The sequence below is a fragment of the Anabrus simplex genome, chromosome 2 (genome assembly GCF_040414725.1).
Source record: "Anabrus simplex isolate iqAnaSimp1 chromosome 2, ASM4041472v1, whole genome shotgun sequence".
Classification (NCBI taxonomy): Eukaryota; Metazoa; Arthropoda; class Insecta; order Orthoptera; family Tettigoniidae; genus Anabrus; species Anabrus simplex.
Window position 1 is genome coordinate 539,150,984 of NC_090266.1, and position 15,966 is coordinate 539,166,949.

A 15,966-nucleotide genomic window follows, 5' to 3' on the forward strand; every position below is an offset into this window, starting at 1 on the left:
GCCTAATGTTAAAAATATAAGGACAGCAAGATTATGTAAAGAATGTCCATTTTGCGTCACATTTTCGTACTTACAAATGTCTGCCTTCGTAGCGTAACGGTTAGTGTTATTAACTGCCGTCCTCGGGGGCCTGGGTTTGATTCCCGGTACTGCCGGAAATTTAATAATGGCAGGAGGGCTCGTATGTGGTTGAAATGGTACATGTAGCTCACCTCCATTGGGGGTGTGCCTGAAAAGAGCTGCACCACCTCGGGATGAGGACACGAGTTCACTTACAAATGAGTACAGCTGAAGATTTACTGCTTAAAATGGTAGCCACAAAGAACAAAAGGAAGTTAAAATCTACAGAACAGGAGTGTAACCTTTTTGGTAGGCGTCACAGCCGGTCAAGGTCAAAGCCCATGAGAAAGAACTTGCTTTCCATATTCCATAGAAATACCAGAATACAACTTTAAAATATTGCTGGTAATAAAAATTTAAAAAAATAATTTGATTAGTATTAATTTTGAAGCCATGAAATATGGAAAATACTTTAAACAGAATGTTAAATCATGCAAATGCATGAGAAATTCCCTCCAATATGCAGAAATATATCGCGTGTATACTGCAAAATGTGACCAAGTCAAAAATGTTCAAAAATGAGATTAAATGACCATCTGTCTAATAAAAGATACCTAAAAATGCCCAAGTCAGTATTTCAATCAGTAGGATAGGAGTAACATGTCGCTATTGTGACCAAGTCTGAATACCCAGAATATTGTTAAATAAAAATAGACGGAATAAACTTAGTCACTTTTACAAGGAGTTCTGACCAAGTCGCTTCAGCCACTTTTACATGTGAAATGTTTCACTTTCAATAGGTGACTAACATGCCTTTGTTGTTTTTAGCATATCTCAAATGAAGTTTTGAGGTTGGCATTGGTGACTGAACTTGTAATATAACTCTTGTTTTAGTTGAAAAAAAAAATATTATTGAAAATTTGCTTATACAGTACATAGAAAATGAGACTAAATATGAAAATATCTGTACCAATGTGATTGTTTCTCACCTCTTATCTTTAAATCTACCATTGTCTCATTGGTCTCCCTGTGTTCCTCTTACCCCTCTATTGCCGAGCCTGTTGTATTCCTGGGTAACCTACCCTCATCCACTTTGCCTCACACTATCCCACCACTGAAGCTGGTACACACGCAAAGCTAACTTAGCCTTCATCTCCTCATTGGGCGTGCTCTCCTGCCATTATTCCAACCTATTCGTACCAGCAATCCTGCTTGCTAATTTGTTTGTTACTTTCAGTTTGTGAAAGATATGTCTTGAATCCTACCAGATTTCATCCATGCAGAGAAAAGTCGGTCTGAAAGCAAAGTGATGTGGAGATAATTTCTTCCGTGAGCTCACTTCATTCTTGCAGAACACTGTTGATAGCAAATGCGAGCTCACCACAATCATTTGGCTACATCTTCATTACATTTCAGTTTGTATACTACCATCGTGGAAGAATACACATTCTAAGAAATTAAAATGATACATCGGTTCCAGATTTGTTTTCATTCCCCATAACTTTCCTTCCATGTCTTGAAACATTATTTTCAATTCATACTCACTACACCTCTTTATCAAGTTGCAAGATAGTAGATTTCAAGCTTTCTGTACAGTGTTGTGTGTGTTTCATACAAATTATATACAAATGAATTTCTTCCCTTTGAAGTTAGGCGCACCGCTCGTAATGTTACATGTGTGTTTTGGTTAGGGTGGGTATATTTTACTTTCTCTTGCAGATAGCGATGACAGCGAGAATGAAGGCGGACTGGGCAATGTGACGAGAGTAGTGATGAGACCGCCCGGACAGAGTGGGAAGGCGAAACGAGGACATCTTTGCTTTGATGCTTCATTTGAAACAGGTAAGTTCGAAGATTTCTTTGTTCCAGTAAGGTAAGCGGATATCATTATCCCACGCAAGGAACAGCTCCTGTCATACACAATACTGCTACCTGGAGACGTTCCTTCTGTATCAAAGAGAGCGTCCTAGCGGAATAATCACTGGAAGAAAAAAAAGATATGGTCTTAAAGGAAGAAATGCCTTTCTTCATACATCTAAATGGATCAGCTTATTACATTCAAGGAAATACAAAAGGCCACAATTTAGTCAGCATGGAAGTAAATTGCATTATATTTGGAGATAATGCAGCTGTGTCCTTACTGTAATGTCACTTGGCATTCAGACCAGAATTCATTGAAGAAAATCTGGAAAGAAAACTTAATCGACAGAAGTTTATTCGTTCCTAATATCTATGAAGATATTTATTATGGTAAAGGCTCATTGAAACATGAGGAAATGAGAGTTGGCAACTCATAAACGGAACTTCTCTACTATATTATTACGAAATAAGGAACCATGCTCACTTAAACTTTTCTACCCTCCAGCGTTTACTCACACTGCCAGGTGGAGTGTATCTACTTGAAAGTATGAAGGAAATTAGCAGCAGAAACAGCAGAATAAGGAGGGCACTTAACAAATGGCCTAAGAATCCGTATCCATGCTCAGAAGAGCAAAACTGCCGTTATGCATTGGTGGACTGGGATTGTGTTTAAAAAAGAGAAACATTTCTAATGTTGATGAACGACATCTCCAAGTTTATTACCACCTTTACCTTCACTCCTCGACTTCTGCGAATTGTGGACATCACATCTGTCAGGATTCGCCTTCTTGTGATTCAGAGTTTCAATCTAAAATTCGCGCAGAACATTGGTCAATCTCTTAAAGGCATTCAGCTCTACTTGTTTGGTTGAAATGCAGAACTGTGACCTCAAGATGTAGAGTTGATAGTTAGAATGATCTATAAACCGCAACAGCACGTATATCAATGTAGGAATGAAAACAGACGTTGATTGTCAAAGACAAGAGAGATCATGTGAAGTAACCTATCAGCCGGCGAAGCTTAAGAGAAGGGAAAGTTTGAGATTCCATTTAAATACACAACATGAGGAAGAGAAAGAGAGGTTGAGTAGTTTTGGCCACGGTCTTCTTTTGTTCATCGCAGGGGATAATAATTTGACTGTTGACGCTCTTAGCAGTGAGTTGAGGACATTTGTTACGACCACCAACCAGAAAATGTTATTTTTTGCCATAGAAAACGAGAAACGGAAATGATATTCATCTCTTTTCTTTAACAACTGAACTATGGAAAATGCCTTTCATTCGCTATAACAGATCTAAGAATTAGAAAAAACGTGGAAGATGTAATTATAAGTGAATGGACTAATATTATTTGTTTAATGCCTCTTCCATTGTTGTACATTTTAAGAGACGTCTGGGTATTGGAATGTCATCTCAAAGGAGATATTCAACGTGTCGGAAGCAAAAAAGCTCCAAGTTGTAGCACTTTAACATGCTGGAATGCCGTCAATCGCACCCGCGATAGAATCCACTAAGCTATTTTCTGAACGGAAGGACAACGATCTTTGTTTGCGGTGCTGAGGTCGTCTTGAACGTTGGAATGCATCAACCCCAAGCCATTGCATTACAGCGAAGAAGTATATCTGCAAACAGCTGTGGCTTATTGATATTTGAATGTTAGTTTCTGTTACTTTTATAAGTTCCAAATAATGTAAAATGCATTTAATTTCTTTTGTTCTTTTCCCTGGGCTTATGGGAGAGAAACACATATCCAAGGGATAGATGTGTTGTACTGGCCGGATGAATTCTCCACCAGCAGTTTTCACCTTCACTACTTGTACTACATTGTCCTTCCCGGGGAACACCTCTGTTACACTCGCCAAGGGCCAGTCCATTCTCTTCATGTTGTTATTGCCGATCAGCACAACATCTCCACACTTTATCTCTTCTCTCCTCCTCTTCATGTCTCCTTGTTTGTGAACAACTTGACCTAAATAATCCAGTCTGAATCTCTTCCTCAATTCTTCCCTCAGGCGTTGTTGGTATTGCAGCCATTTTGATACATTAATGTTATCAATGGAATCGAGATCTGGCACTCCCACCCTTTAGATATCTTGTATGTACATTGAAGGTGTGAGAGCCAAAAGGTCATTCTGGTCATCTGATATGTTTTTCAAATATTATAACTTCTACACTCTTAACATTTAATGCTTATAGTAAAAAAAAGATCAGTCAGTAATTGTCAATCGTAACATGTCTTAAACAAATATCTAATACATTGTTAAATACACAACATCTGGTGGAGATATGTTAATTTGTTCTGAGATAATAACATATCCACATTTCAGTGGATGTAGAGTTGATAGTTAGAATCAATTCACTTATAGTCAATAAATACAATAAACATTATTTAACCATGAACAGCATTGAGAAGTGATAAATTACATTTTATACAAATTTTGGGCCAATATTGCCAGTATGCTTTATATATTTCAATAGCATTATACCTATAGTTGTAGCATTTATGTAATTCATAAATATCTAAGGCATATATCCTAAGGCATTTCTTGAAATACATTAACATCTTTGCGAAGCATTTCCTTAACTGGATATTTTAATAGATCTGGAATCCATATATAGATGACTCAGACACAGGCTACACGCATGAGTAACTTCATAGAATAAATGTTCTATCCCCCAGAGGAAAGGTAGAATCAAAGTCTGAAGTCATACAGATGTGAAGTGTTATACAATTTCCAGTCTGAAGGAAGGAAAAAATTAGTTATAGCATTGTGTGCATTGTACTTTAAAATGACTGGCTTTTCTCTGATTGAAATCTTCAGAAAAGGGAAAAGAAAACTTCCATCGTGCCGTCTGCCCTACAGTGAACCCACGAAGTTGAAACTCCCTATCTTCGGTTACGAAATTCAAAATGGAGGTAAGCGAACAGTTTTGTTCATTTTTGTGTGTTCATAATTTTCAAACGTACAGCCACCTAAAGAACAATTTTGCAGTGTTCTTTAGCGCTCAACGACCTTGGTCGCTTTAAATCGGACCTGAGTTATTGTGTCTATGTTGTAGGAACATGAGCAATGTCTTCCAGTTCCAACATCCTTCATGAGCTCTATCGTCCATAAAGTTCTTGTTCTTATTTATCTACCACCTTTCCCACATTTTGGTTGGGGTCGAGGGTGTGAACTGTGTCATACATGTGTACATCGCCCTATTGTATAGCAAAATGCCCTTCCTGGCGCCAACCGTATGTGTTCACTATTGCGGGTTCTCTGAGGTGGTTCGTAGTGTACTCCGTAGTACGTAGGTGTATGAAGAGGAGAGTATTGAGGCGAATACAAATACTGAATCCCAGGCAGAGAGGAATTAATCATTCATGATTCAAATTCCCTACGCCACCAGGAATCGAACTCGTGACCCTCTGAACCGAAGACCTCGACGCTGACTGTTCAACCAAGGAGCCGAACGAATCGTCCATCCATATAATAGCGACAATATTTTGGTTACTAATTCATTTCAGCGAGGAGTAGGCTATGTTCTTCTTGGAGTAGCTCAGCTCGAAGAGCCCTCAGTGAAAGCAACTTGCGTTGTTTACTTCGTGCATAATGTCGATATTGGAGAGATTATTTGTTATGCTGCATCAAAATAGAATGACTAGTGGAATTTGAATATAACGCAAAGGAGTTACTTATCATCAGTTGCAAAGAACCTAATGCCCTGAAACCCGTTGCACATTATGGAATTATGGAATTTCTCTTGCTGGAAGATCAGTGGGATACTGCGTAGGAGGGACACTGACTGGAGGGTGATTGGAGATTCAAACGAGTTTATGGAGTGGGTATGTGGAAAATTGTGAGTGAGATTTGTAGACCCTAATTCGTGAATAGGAGATGCGTAGTTATACTATTACAAATTACCGTGCTTACCTTATTATTGTGTAATATTTGTGTAGTGGGGGAGGAATATCTCTAGGAATTTAACTCTTACTAGAGTTCTATTGTTTCACTTAACCTGTTGAAATTAGGATAGGTTTAATTGCAGTTTACTATCACAGCTTAGCTATTTTTATTGGATAGTGTCTCGCTTGCTTTTTCTGTTTGCAAATAATAATATTAATAATCTGTGTTTAGTATAGCTACACGTTTCTATAGTTAGCCTAATATTCCTAGTATTATATAATTAGGATAAGTCCAAGTAGAATAGTTGTAACTTACAGTAGCTATTTTATCAGTTAACTTCTTGCTTACCGGGCGAGTTGGCCGTGCGCGTAGAGGCGCGCGGCTGTGAGCTTGCATCCGGGAGATAGTAGGTTCGAATCCCACTATCGGCAGCCCTGAAGATGGTTTTCCGTGGTTTCCCATTTTCACACCAGGCAAATGCTGGGGCTGTACCTTAAAAAAGGCCACGGCCGCTTCCTTCCAACTCCTAGGCCTTTCCTATCCCATCGTCGCCATAAGACCTATCTGTGTCGGTGCGACGTAAAGCCCCTAGCAAAAAAATTCTTGCTTGCGTTATTGTCGTGAAAACTTTGTGCAGTATAAATTATTTTCTACCCGACATATATACTTCTGTACATACGGTATGTTCCGAGCTGTAAACGGAGAGATGGCTTGGAAAGACATTGGTAGACGCATAAGCTTGGCTGCAGTTTTCAAAAGTAGGAAAGATCATAATATAAAGATATATTTGGAATTCAAGGATACAAATTGGGGTAAATATTCATTCATAGGAGCCGGCCCCGTGGTGTAGGGGTAGCGAGTCTGCCTCTTACTCGGAGGCCCCGGGTTCGATTTCCGGCCAGGTCAGGGATTTTTACCTGGACCTGAGGGCTGGTTCGAGGTCCACTCAACCTACGTGATTAGAATTGAGGAGCTATCTGACGGTGAGATAGCGGCCCCGGTCTAGACAGCCAAGAATAACGCCCAAGAGGATTCGTCGTGTTGACCACACGACACCTCGTAATCTTCAGGCCTTCGGGCTGAACAGCGGTCGCTTGGTAGGCCAAGGCCCTTCAAGGGCTGTAGTGCCACGGGGTTTGGGTTTGGTTCATTCATAGGGCGAGGAGTAAAGGACTGGGATCATTTTTGAAGGGAAATGTTCGGTGAATTTTCACGTTCTTTGAACACATTTAACCGGGCTTAGGCAAACAACTGATAGGGAATCTGCCACCTTGATGAGCTCTAAATGAAGATAATTCATGATTGATTGATTGATTGATTGATTGATTGATTGATTGATTGATTGATTGATTGATTGATTGATTGATTGATTGATTGATTGATTGATTGATTGATTGATTGATGAAAAGCCTCGGTTATAATAATCTTAGTAAGAACTAGCATTTGTACCCGTTTTTCACACGGGAATTTTCAGTGGATTATTTGTTACCTTCAGAAATTTATGCGAAGTAACATGGCTCTATTCACACGTTTTACGCGACATGTTAAAAGTATATTTTCGTACAAAAGCGCGTGGCAGTAACGTGAAATATGATGAGGCTGAACAAAGTCGAGAGAGAATGATGGCAATTTCCGAATTAATTGTACAGTACAGTTCCTAGTTCGAGTTGTGCGAAATTCCCCGCGGTTCTCAGATAGCAAATTGTACCTCTGCCCACTTTCGTGGAGCTGGGACATTGATGATACCTCCCTTAATATCTGTCCTATGGAAAAGAGTAAAATGGCTCTTTAGCTCTTCCGACTCCCCGCCTTGAAGTGTCCCACGGGACTCCAATTAAAAATTCAATTTTTCTTAATCATCAGATTTACAGTATTATTATAAATACATACATGACATAAAGGAACGGAAATAACATATTATTAAACGTTTGTTGCATACAGTCTTTTGATAGACCTAATGTTAACGAAAATATTTGAGAAAAATCTTCCTGTAAACACCACCATGTGGTTACCATGACATCATATGCACCTGATAACACAATCATCCGTGAGTAGAATCTAAATACGTAGTTTTGTTGAAATAACTCCAGCAGTTGTTCAAAATTTGGTATAGGCCTATACAAACAGATAGACAGACAGACAGACAGACAGACAGACAGACAGACAGACAGACAGACAGACAGACAGACAGACAGACAGACAGACAGACAGACAGACACCAAAGGGAGAAGTTCTTGCTCAAGTTACTTCGGTGTTAAGATACATTACGTTGAGGTATGTTAAAGCTGAGGGAAATATGATACATCCTCTGATTTTCTATTGTTATGGATCCTTCATATAACTGTACGTCTGCGAGGGTGTCCATCATAGGCTGCAGAGCATGAAGCCCGTATGAAAATGTAATTGTCTCCGTCATTTGAAGAGTAAGCGAAGTTATGTGCAACAATTATTTAAAATGAAGCGGCGTTTCACACATAGCCTACATATTTTACATACAATTACTAGTGTAAGGGAATTAAAAAAAAACTCTTCTGGTCTTCCCATAAACTCCTAGTATATTCAGCGATTTTTAAATGATATGCATATCGAAGCCTGCTCCTGGATTTGTAGACTCTAGATATGGAGTATGGCCGAGATATAGAGAATAGCATAAGAGAAAAGTTAACAAAAGTCTCTTCTGGTACTCCTGTAAACCCCCAGTCTATTTAGTGATTTTTAAATGATTGCATATTGAAACATTCTCCTGGATGTGTTGACCCTAAAAATGAAGTTTGATCGAGATATAATCAAGAGTGTAAGATAAAATAAAAACCTCTTCTGGTCTTCGTAATAACCCCTAGTCTGTTCAGCGATTTTTAAATGATACGGATATCGAAACCTGCTCCTGGGTGAGTAAACTCTAAATATGAAGTTTGGTGGAGATATTATCAATCTCTTCTGGTCTTCGTACAAACCCCCAGTCTGTTCAGTGATTTTTTAATTATATGCATATCGAAACCTGCTCTTCGGTGAGTAGCCTTTATATACGACGTATCTAGATATATTCAATAGTGTAAGAAAAAATTGAAGAAAACCCTTCTAGTCTTCCTATAAATCTCCAGTTTATTCATAGATTTTTAAATGATATGTCCATCGAAACCTTTTCCTAAATGAGTAGACTCTAATTTTGAAGTATGATCAAGATCTATTCAGCCGTTTACCCGTGATGGTGGAACAAACAGACATACAAGCAGACACGAAATCTAAAGCTACCGATATGATCTTGAATTGACTTGAAACGGATAAATATATCAGAATTTATCGAAATAAATGACATGACAGACAACGGACCCGCTAGAATTTTATTCATATGATTAATCCATCCAGTAAAACCTAGAATGTGCTGTGGAAATTGAAATCGATGTTATCATTTTGGAACAAAATGTCTTTGAAACTACCGTGAAAAGCTGTCTATTACTTTTTCTACTTTCTGTAATATTTTGTCATCTAGCAAGACAGTTTACACAAGCCACAGATGGAATACGGAAATTATGAGCTTGCTCTTCATTCAAATGTAAAATACTGGCCGGGTGCACACTCCCACTAGAGGTTTTAACTAACCATACACACATTCTAGTTAAATAATTCTGCATCGTTGTGCAGTTCTGTCTTCATTGTTATGTTAATATCTGCCGGCCAAAAATAACTTCTTGCCGCTACTCTCTGACGAAACATGGACGACTACTACATTGCTTGCACGACCTGTTCAGAACTCGATACTTTCTTAACAACAGTTCCGTCATTAATTTATTGTTCCTTTCTGAGCGCTGACATGTTATTCTTGCTTCAGTTGTTTCTGGGTTTGTTGACGGATACGAAGTATCCACTATTTCAAGCCAGTTGATTCCTTTTCTCTTGGGTGCTTCCGAGACTTCAGAGAGAGTCTGTTGCTGACAGCGTCTTTGTTCTGGCTTGGTGGAGATGTTCTCGTTGCTGTGGACGTTTCATTAGATGGACACATTTTGCAGAATACAGTATATACCACAGTAAAATTTCAAATTAACTTTGATTTTCTAATAGTTTCTAGGCTAACCATTGTCATGGGTTTCCGACGTCTAATCAAACATTTACGTCTAAACAGGAAATTACAATATCTGAAAAACACTAGAAGATGTAATGTTCACATTTATAATTTCATGCACTCACTCGGATATGGGCATTTTAGAAGACCCAGTGACTATTACACTTTAATTGAAAATGGCACACTAGTATTTTTTTTTGCCTAGAGCCTCATAACTGTGGGGGATTTAATAAAATAAATTTGGTCATATGCTGAGAACGCTCGATAAAAATTTGGATTCTTGACTTGTTAACTCACAACCATTAATTTGTAGCTCGTCCGGAGATAAAACCTTTATAACTGCTAAACGTTGACTAAATATTTTCGTCCAAATCAAATACTAATGAAAGGTGAAGGTGATCAATTTTGACTAAATATTACATTCTTTTTTCTCTCCTCAATTTTCCGTCTAGCAGGATGTCTTTATTAGTCCTATTTTGTTCATTACCAGTGCAGGCAGGTGGAAACAGTGCATTTCGCAAACGCCCACATTTATTGTATATTGTATTGCATTTCTTTACAATTAACAAAATTCTTGGCAGGTTCAATAATATTAAGGTAAGGAGACATTTCACGAGAGTAATATTTCCTCACCACCCAGGTTTAAGTAGACAGAAAACGGCTTGCCCTAAAAGTCATCAATTTGCACCCGAAATCCCCCATTTTGTTCGAATATCAATAAGATGGTAAGTTAAAAATACGACTCCTGCGTATAAGGTGCACGTCACAAACTGAAACGGAACAGATATATTGATGCACGGTAATGATATGTTCAGATAAGAAAAGGCATCCGTAGTTATGACAACATTTTGTATTTCCTCAAATATGCGCTTTCTAAATAATTTTTGAGATGTTTTCGAGGAGATAGTTTGTGAATGACTGATTTAATGGATTTGACGGATCAAGTTGTGCACGTTCAGAGAGACGTTGAGAAACGTCAAATTCCCTTTCAATAACCGTGAACCTCTCAATGGTTACTACTGCGAGTTTGTGTAAAAAAGTATGAGAAATCTATGTTCTAAAATAATGGGTACTGAGTCAGCATTTCCCACGAGGTATTTGACCCCTAGTTGAGTAGTAGGGCTATGTCGATTCAGGAATGAGGTCATTGACCTCTAGTTGAGTAGTAAGGCTATGTAGGTTCTAGACCATTGAACGCGGAATAACGTAATAACCTTGCGTACGAGAGCAAGCCTAAACTCACAGACTCCATTGGAGGGGCCTAATTGGTCAGAGAATGGTCTGAGGCGCTTTTGTCCACACTAGGTGAGGTTATGACGTCATACTCATATGTACGAGGGCAATGCTAACCTCACTGCTCAACCTGGAGTGTTTTTTACCCCTAGGTGAGTTTTAGACGTCATACCATTACGTACGAGGGCAATGCTAACCTGACGGGCCAGTTTGGGGGAGCCGAATCGGACCGACCCCCATTGGAGGAGGCGAGGCGGAAAGGTGACGGACACCTTTGGAGTAACCGAATCGATCTGGCGCCCTTGGAGGAGCCACAAATCGGTTAGGTGACCTGTCCATGAGGTTAAGACGTCATTATGATGTGTTAACCTAAACTTGCGCACGAACGCTAACCTAACCGCTCCCCATAGAGGAGTCCAATCGGTTAGGTCACTGGTAGTTGAGGTTATGACGTAACCTAACCTCGCTACGAGGAAGGCCAACCTAACTTCAGACAGGTTGCCGTTGGAGGAGCCGAACTAGTCAGGTCACTTGTAGGTGTGGTTAACATGTGAATTAATCTAACCTTGGCCACGAACGGTAACTTAAGCTCACACAGGCTCTTTGTTGTCTCCCCCCTTGGAGTAGTGAGGAGCTGTGACGTAATAAGCATGGGCGGTTTAAAAATACATGCTTATCTTTACATAATCGAACGCACAGGCCTTCTCCTGACAGAGCTGTGACGTCACATCGTGACAAATGACTATCAGATCCCGCTAGAGATGTATCAGTGCGCTCTCGTGGCGACTTCGTGAATTACTGTAAACAAATGACTATTAGATCTCGCTAGAGACATAAACCGGAGTGAATAGCTAGTGCACATGTACATCATCTTGAGGTACACTCTGGTGGCGAGTTTGCAAGTTACTGTAAAACGGATTACTCACGCACTCACAGGCTTTATGCCCGTCTCCCCCTTGGTGTAGTGATGGGGCTGTGACGTAAGAAGCATTGGGGATTTAAAATGCATTCTTAACTTTACATAACCGAACGCGCAGGCCTTCTCCTGGCAGAGCTGTGACGTCACACCATGACAAATGACTAGCAGACCCCGCTACAGACATATCAGTGTGCTCTCGTGGCGACATTGTGAGTTCCCGGGCGATTTAAAAATGCATGCTTATCTTTACACAACCGAACGCGCAGGCCTTTTCCTGACAGAGCTGTGACGTTACAGCGTGGGTGATTTGAAATGCGGACTGCTGGCTAAGAGTGCATGGCGTTATAACCTAATGTATGTCCATTCCTTGTCCCATTTCTCTACGGTGTTGGGTTTGTGGTGAGGTGAACTTGTTAAGGTGGATTTTTATAACCGGATGCCCTTCCTGACGTCAATCTCATCAGGGAAGGTAATAAGATGAAATGAATGACGTGATATATGATAGTAGGAAGGGAGAGTGTAAAACCCGGTAGTGGCACATAGCCTTCTCATGTCGTATAGCTTCAAGAGGTCTGCTGAATGCTCTAAGTCCCCATCCGACGGAAAAATCACAGTCAACAGCGTGGTATGACCTCACTCCATATGAGCACTCGGGAGAGGATTGGAATCACCGACCCGGCTGCAAATCGAGCCCAGACACCCTCTGAACCGAAGGCCACAACGCTGACCATTCAGCAAACGAGTCGGACATTAACAATAATAATAATAAGAGTTCTATTACATATCCCATACCTGGGGTGACGTGTGTGAACTGCGTAGCACATGTGGATTTTACCCTGTTTTACAGCCGGATGCCCTTTCTTACACCAACCCTATATGGAGAGCTGTAATCACTATTGTGTGTTTCTGTATTTATTGTTAGTATACTGTAGTGTATTGTCTGAAAATTAAGAGGAAACTCACCCCTCAGCACTTGCGTCGTCTAAAATATGTGTTGACAATAGGGATACATATATTCTCTCTCAACATTTAGCATAGCTAGTTCGATTGAATGAAGGTGGCTCAATGGAATTGCATGCTGTATGTAGCAGTTACCGACGTTGCAGTAATTAGATACATCCGCTTCCACTCCTGCTATTTAGACGGTTACACGCTGACCTTCCGTCGCAAACATTGCAGGTTCGATCCTGGTTCAGTCCGGTAGTATTTGAAGGCGCTCAAATATGTCAGCCTGGTCTCGGTAGATTTACCGGCATGTAGAAGGACAACTGCGGTACTAAATTCCGGCACCTTGGCGTCTTCGAAAACTGTCAAACACAGTTAGTTGTATGAAAAGCCGATAACATTATTATTACTATTATTAAATAACTCGGAATATCTATTATATGCTAAAGTGAAAATAAAAATTTACAGCCTGTTTCTAATCACTTAACCAGATTCGAAACAGAACAGCGAAGACAGGAATTCTGCCAGCTCACCGTGGCCAGTTATGTGCTTCTAGCTTAGAGCATGCAAATATGTGAGATGACTTGTCTTCCTACCCGCATAGTTTTAAGCTTACGTTTTACTGATAGACCTAAGGGTTGACTATAGCTTCTCTCGCTTTTCATTAGAATGCAAAGGATATACAAAATATTTTCTTTCTTAATTTGTGCTACAGTGTAGTGGTTGATGTGATTAGCATCGTTAGGGAAAAGCCAACCCTGGAGGGAAAATACATTAAGAAAGAAAGAAAGAAAGAAAGATTATTATTATTATTAATAGCTACGGTCGCTTCCTTCCCTATTCTTTTACTATCCCTGCTAATCTTTCTATCCGCCTACACGAGGGCCTGGTATCTAGACAGAGGCGACTAAAAGGGGTTCGCTAAGGCGCTCTCGAACTTAGGAGCGTGGTTGACTATAGTATGATGATCCGACCGCTCACAGCAGAGGAGAAACGAAGTGGTTAGACAACCTACAAACGCGCTAACAGATGGACAAACTTCGTCTGTCCTCAGTTCGTTACAACATTAATTCACCTCTCCTGAACAATTATTGTACCCTATACACACCAGAAAATGGGTTTTGAAATCTTTTGAAACTTTCACTTTTGTGTTATTCGTAGCCTTTTCCTATGTTGAATCTGATCATCTACTGTATTCTTAAGTCACAATCAGATTATCTTGATACGGTCCCATTTTTCATCTCCATCCTTAGCGAGAAGTTCCACTAAACTCTTAATGTAGTAGGACTACACTGGTCATACGAACTCTCCCATAGAAAGTAGTGCCAACACTGGCAACATGTAGCAACCTCAGCGGCGTGATGAGGACTTAGTGGTTACCTCGAAAAACTGGCTGCAACAGTGTTGTCCCATTAGTGTGAAGTCATCGAGGCAACTTCTTGAATATGATGACCACGCTGCGCCGTGTAAAATAGTCCCTTCGATCCCACTGCCTGCCTACCTACCTTCCCATTAAGCTTGCTGTTGTGTATCATGGCTTACACTGTGCATTTCAGCGAGCTGTACAGTCCAGATGATCAGTCGCTCGGCTTCTTGAATTCTGGAGCCAACTGATGAGCTGTGCGATGCGAGAGACAGTGATAGTGAACAAGTCGGGTAGTACAGCGGACTTCGGGCGATGTCCTCACACTGACCACGTACCACTCCAGCATACGGTAGCCATTCGGCTTAGCAGCAGTCATCTTAGTGGGCCAAAACCTAAATTCGCTCTTGCATGACGGGTTTGTTTTTTTATTATTCACGCATAATCCCCGAAAAACTGGAAGTTCCGTAGCTACGATCAAAATAACAGCATCAGGTAAACTTTTTAAAAATCACGGGTTGTAAAATTATAATCTCAAAGCAAAGTCATTCCCATACAGTCCATAAAAGACCTTGGAGGAGTGGAAGGTAAAGACTTTCACCTTTCGTAACTTCGACAGTAAGTCAGACAGATGCCTGGCTGCTCATACCAAAAGAAGTTAATCTGACACTTATCTCTGCTGTAAGCTCAGTGAACTCGAGGGCCATGTGCCTCTCTAGAAGTTGAAGTGTCATTCCTAACATTTTCCGACTTCCTGACGGAGAATCGAACACGTATCCTTCCGAGCAAGCCGAGCATACTATTACCACCAGAGCTTGACAGTCCCTATTATTTTAAAGTAGTGTTGTCATCATCATGATCATGATCATCATCATCATCCTCATCATCATTCATCACTACTGACATTTATTGCGGGCCCGTGTGGCGTTTTCTCTATCAATTGTTTACCTAATCATTTCTTAAATGATTTCGAAGAACTTGTAAATATATCGAACATTTCCTTAAAAAAAAATATTCCTATCCCTAATTCCTATTCTTATGAACGAATATTTGCCGGAATCTGTCCTCTTGAATTCATAATTTATCTTCACATTTTTCCTACTTTTAAGACTCCATTCAAACTTATTCGTCTACTAATTCAATTCCACGGCATCTCTCCGGTGACAGCTCTAAACATACCGCTTAGTCGAGCAGCTCGTCTCCTTACTCTCAAGTATTTCCAGCCCAAGGTTTGCAACATTTTCGCTACACTATTCCTTTGCCGGAAATCACCTGGAACAAATCTTGCCTTCTTTTGGATCCTCCCTCGTTCACGAATCAAGCGATCTGCGAAGAAGTAATATACACTGCAACCCCAGTAAATCTCTAATCAGTTCAGGGAAGAATTTTATTCTTTGAACTTGTGATCAGTTTAATAACAAAATTGTCAAATAACGTAAGATTCTTGTTCTTTCCTTAACAGCTTTAGCCTTCTTTTACAACAGTGGAGGATAGGAGAGAAATAGATGCAAAGCTATTGCAAACAAGAGGTTGATCCATAGCTGACCAGCTTGGACTTCATTCAGAGCAGAGTACGGTGGACGGAAATATCGGATAGGTGTCAATATCAGGTACCGTCATGTACAGGAATAGTGTCC

At 40.1% G+C, this 15,966-nt stretch overlaps 1 protein-coding gene across 1 annotated transcript in view; it reads left to right on the plus strand.

Annotated features, from left to right (window-relative positions):
• The first annotated feature begins 308 nt into the window (after positions 1-308).
• Positions 309-15,966, plus strand: part of LOC136863589 (cytosolic carboxypeptidase 6) — a 1,034,988-nt gene continuing 1,019,330 nt past the window's right edge. Inside the window, exons 1-2 of the mRNA XM_068226007.1 lie at positions 309-369; positions 1,780-1,902. Of these exons, the coding sequence (XP_068082108.1) occupies positions 309-369; positions 1,780-1,902 (184 nt within the window). The remainder of the gene's footprint in view (positions 370-1,779; positions 1,903-15,966) is intronic.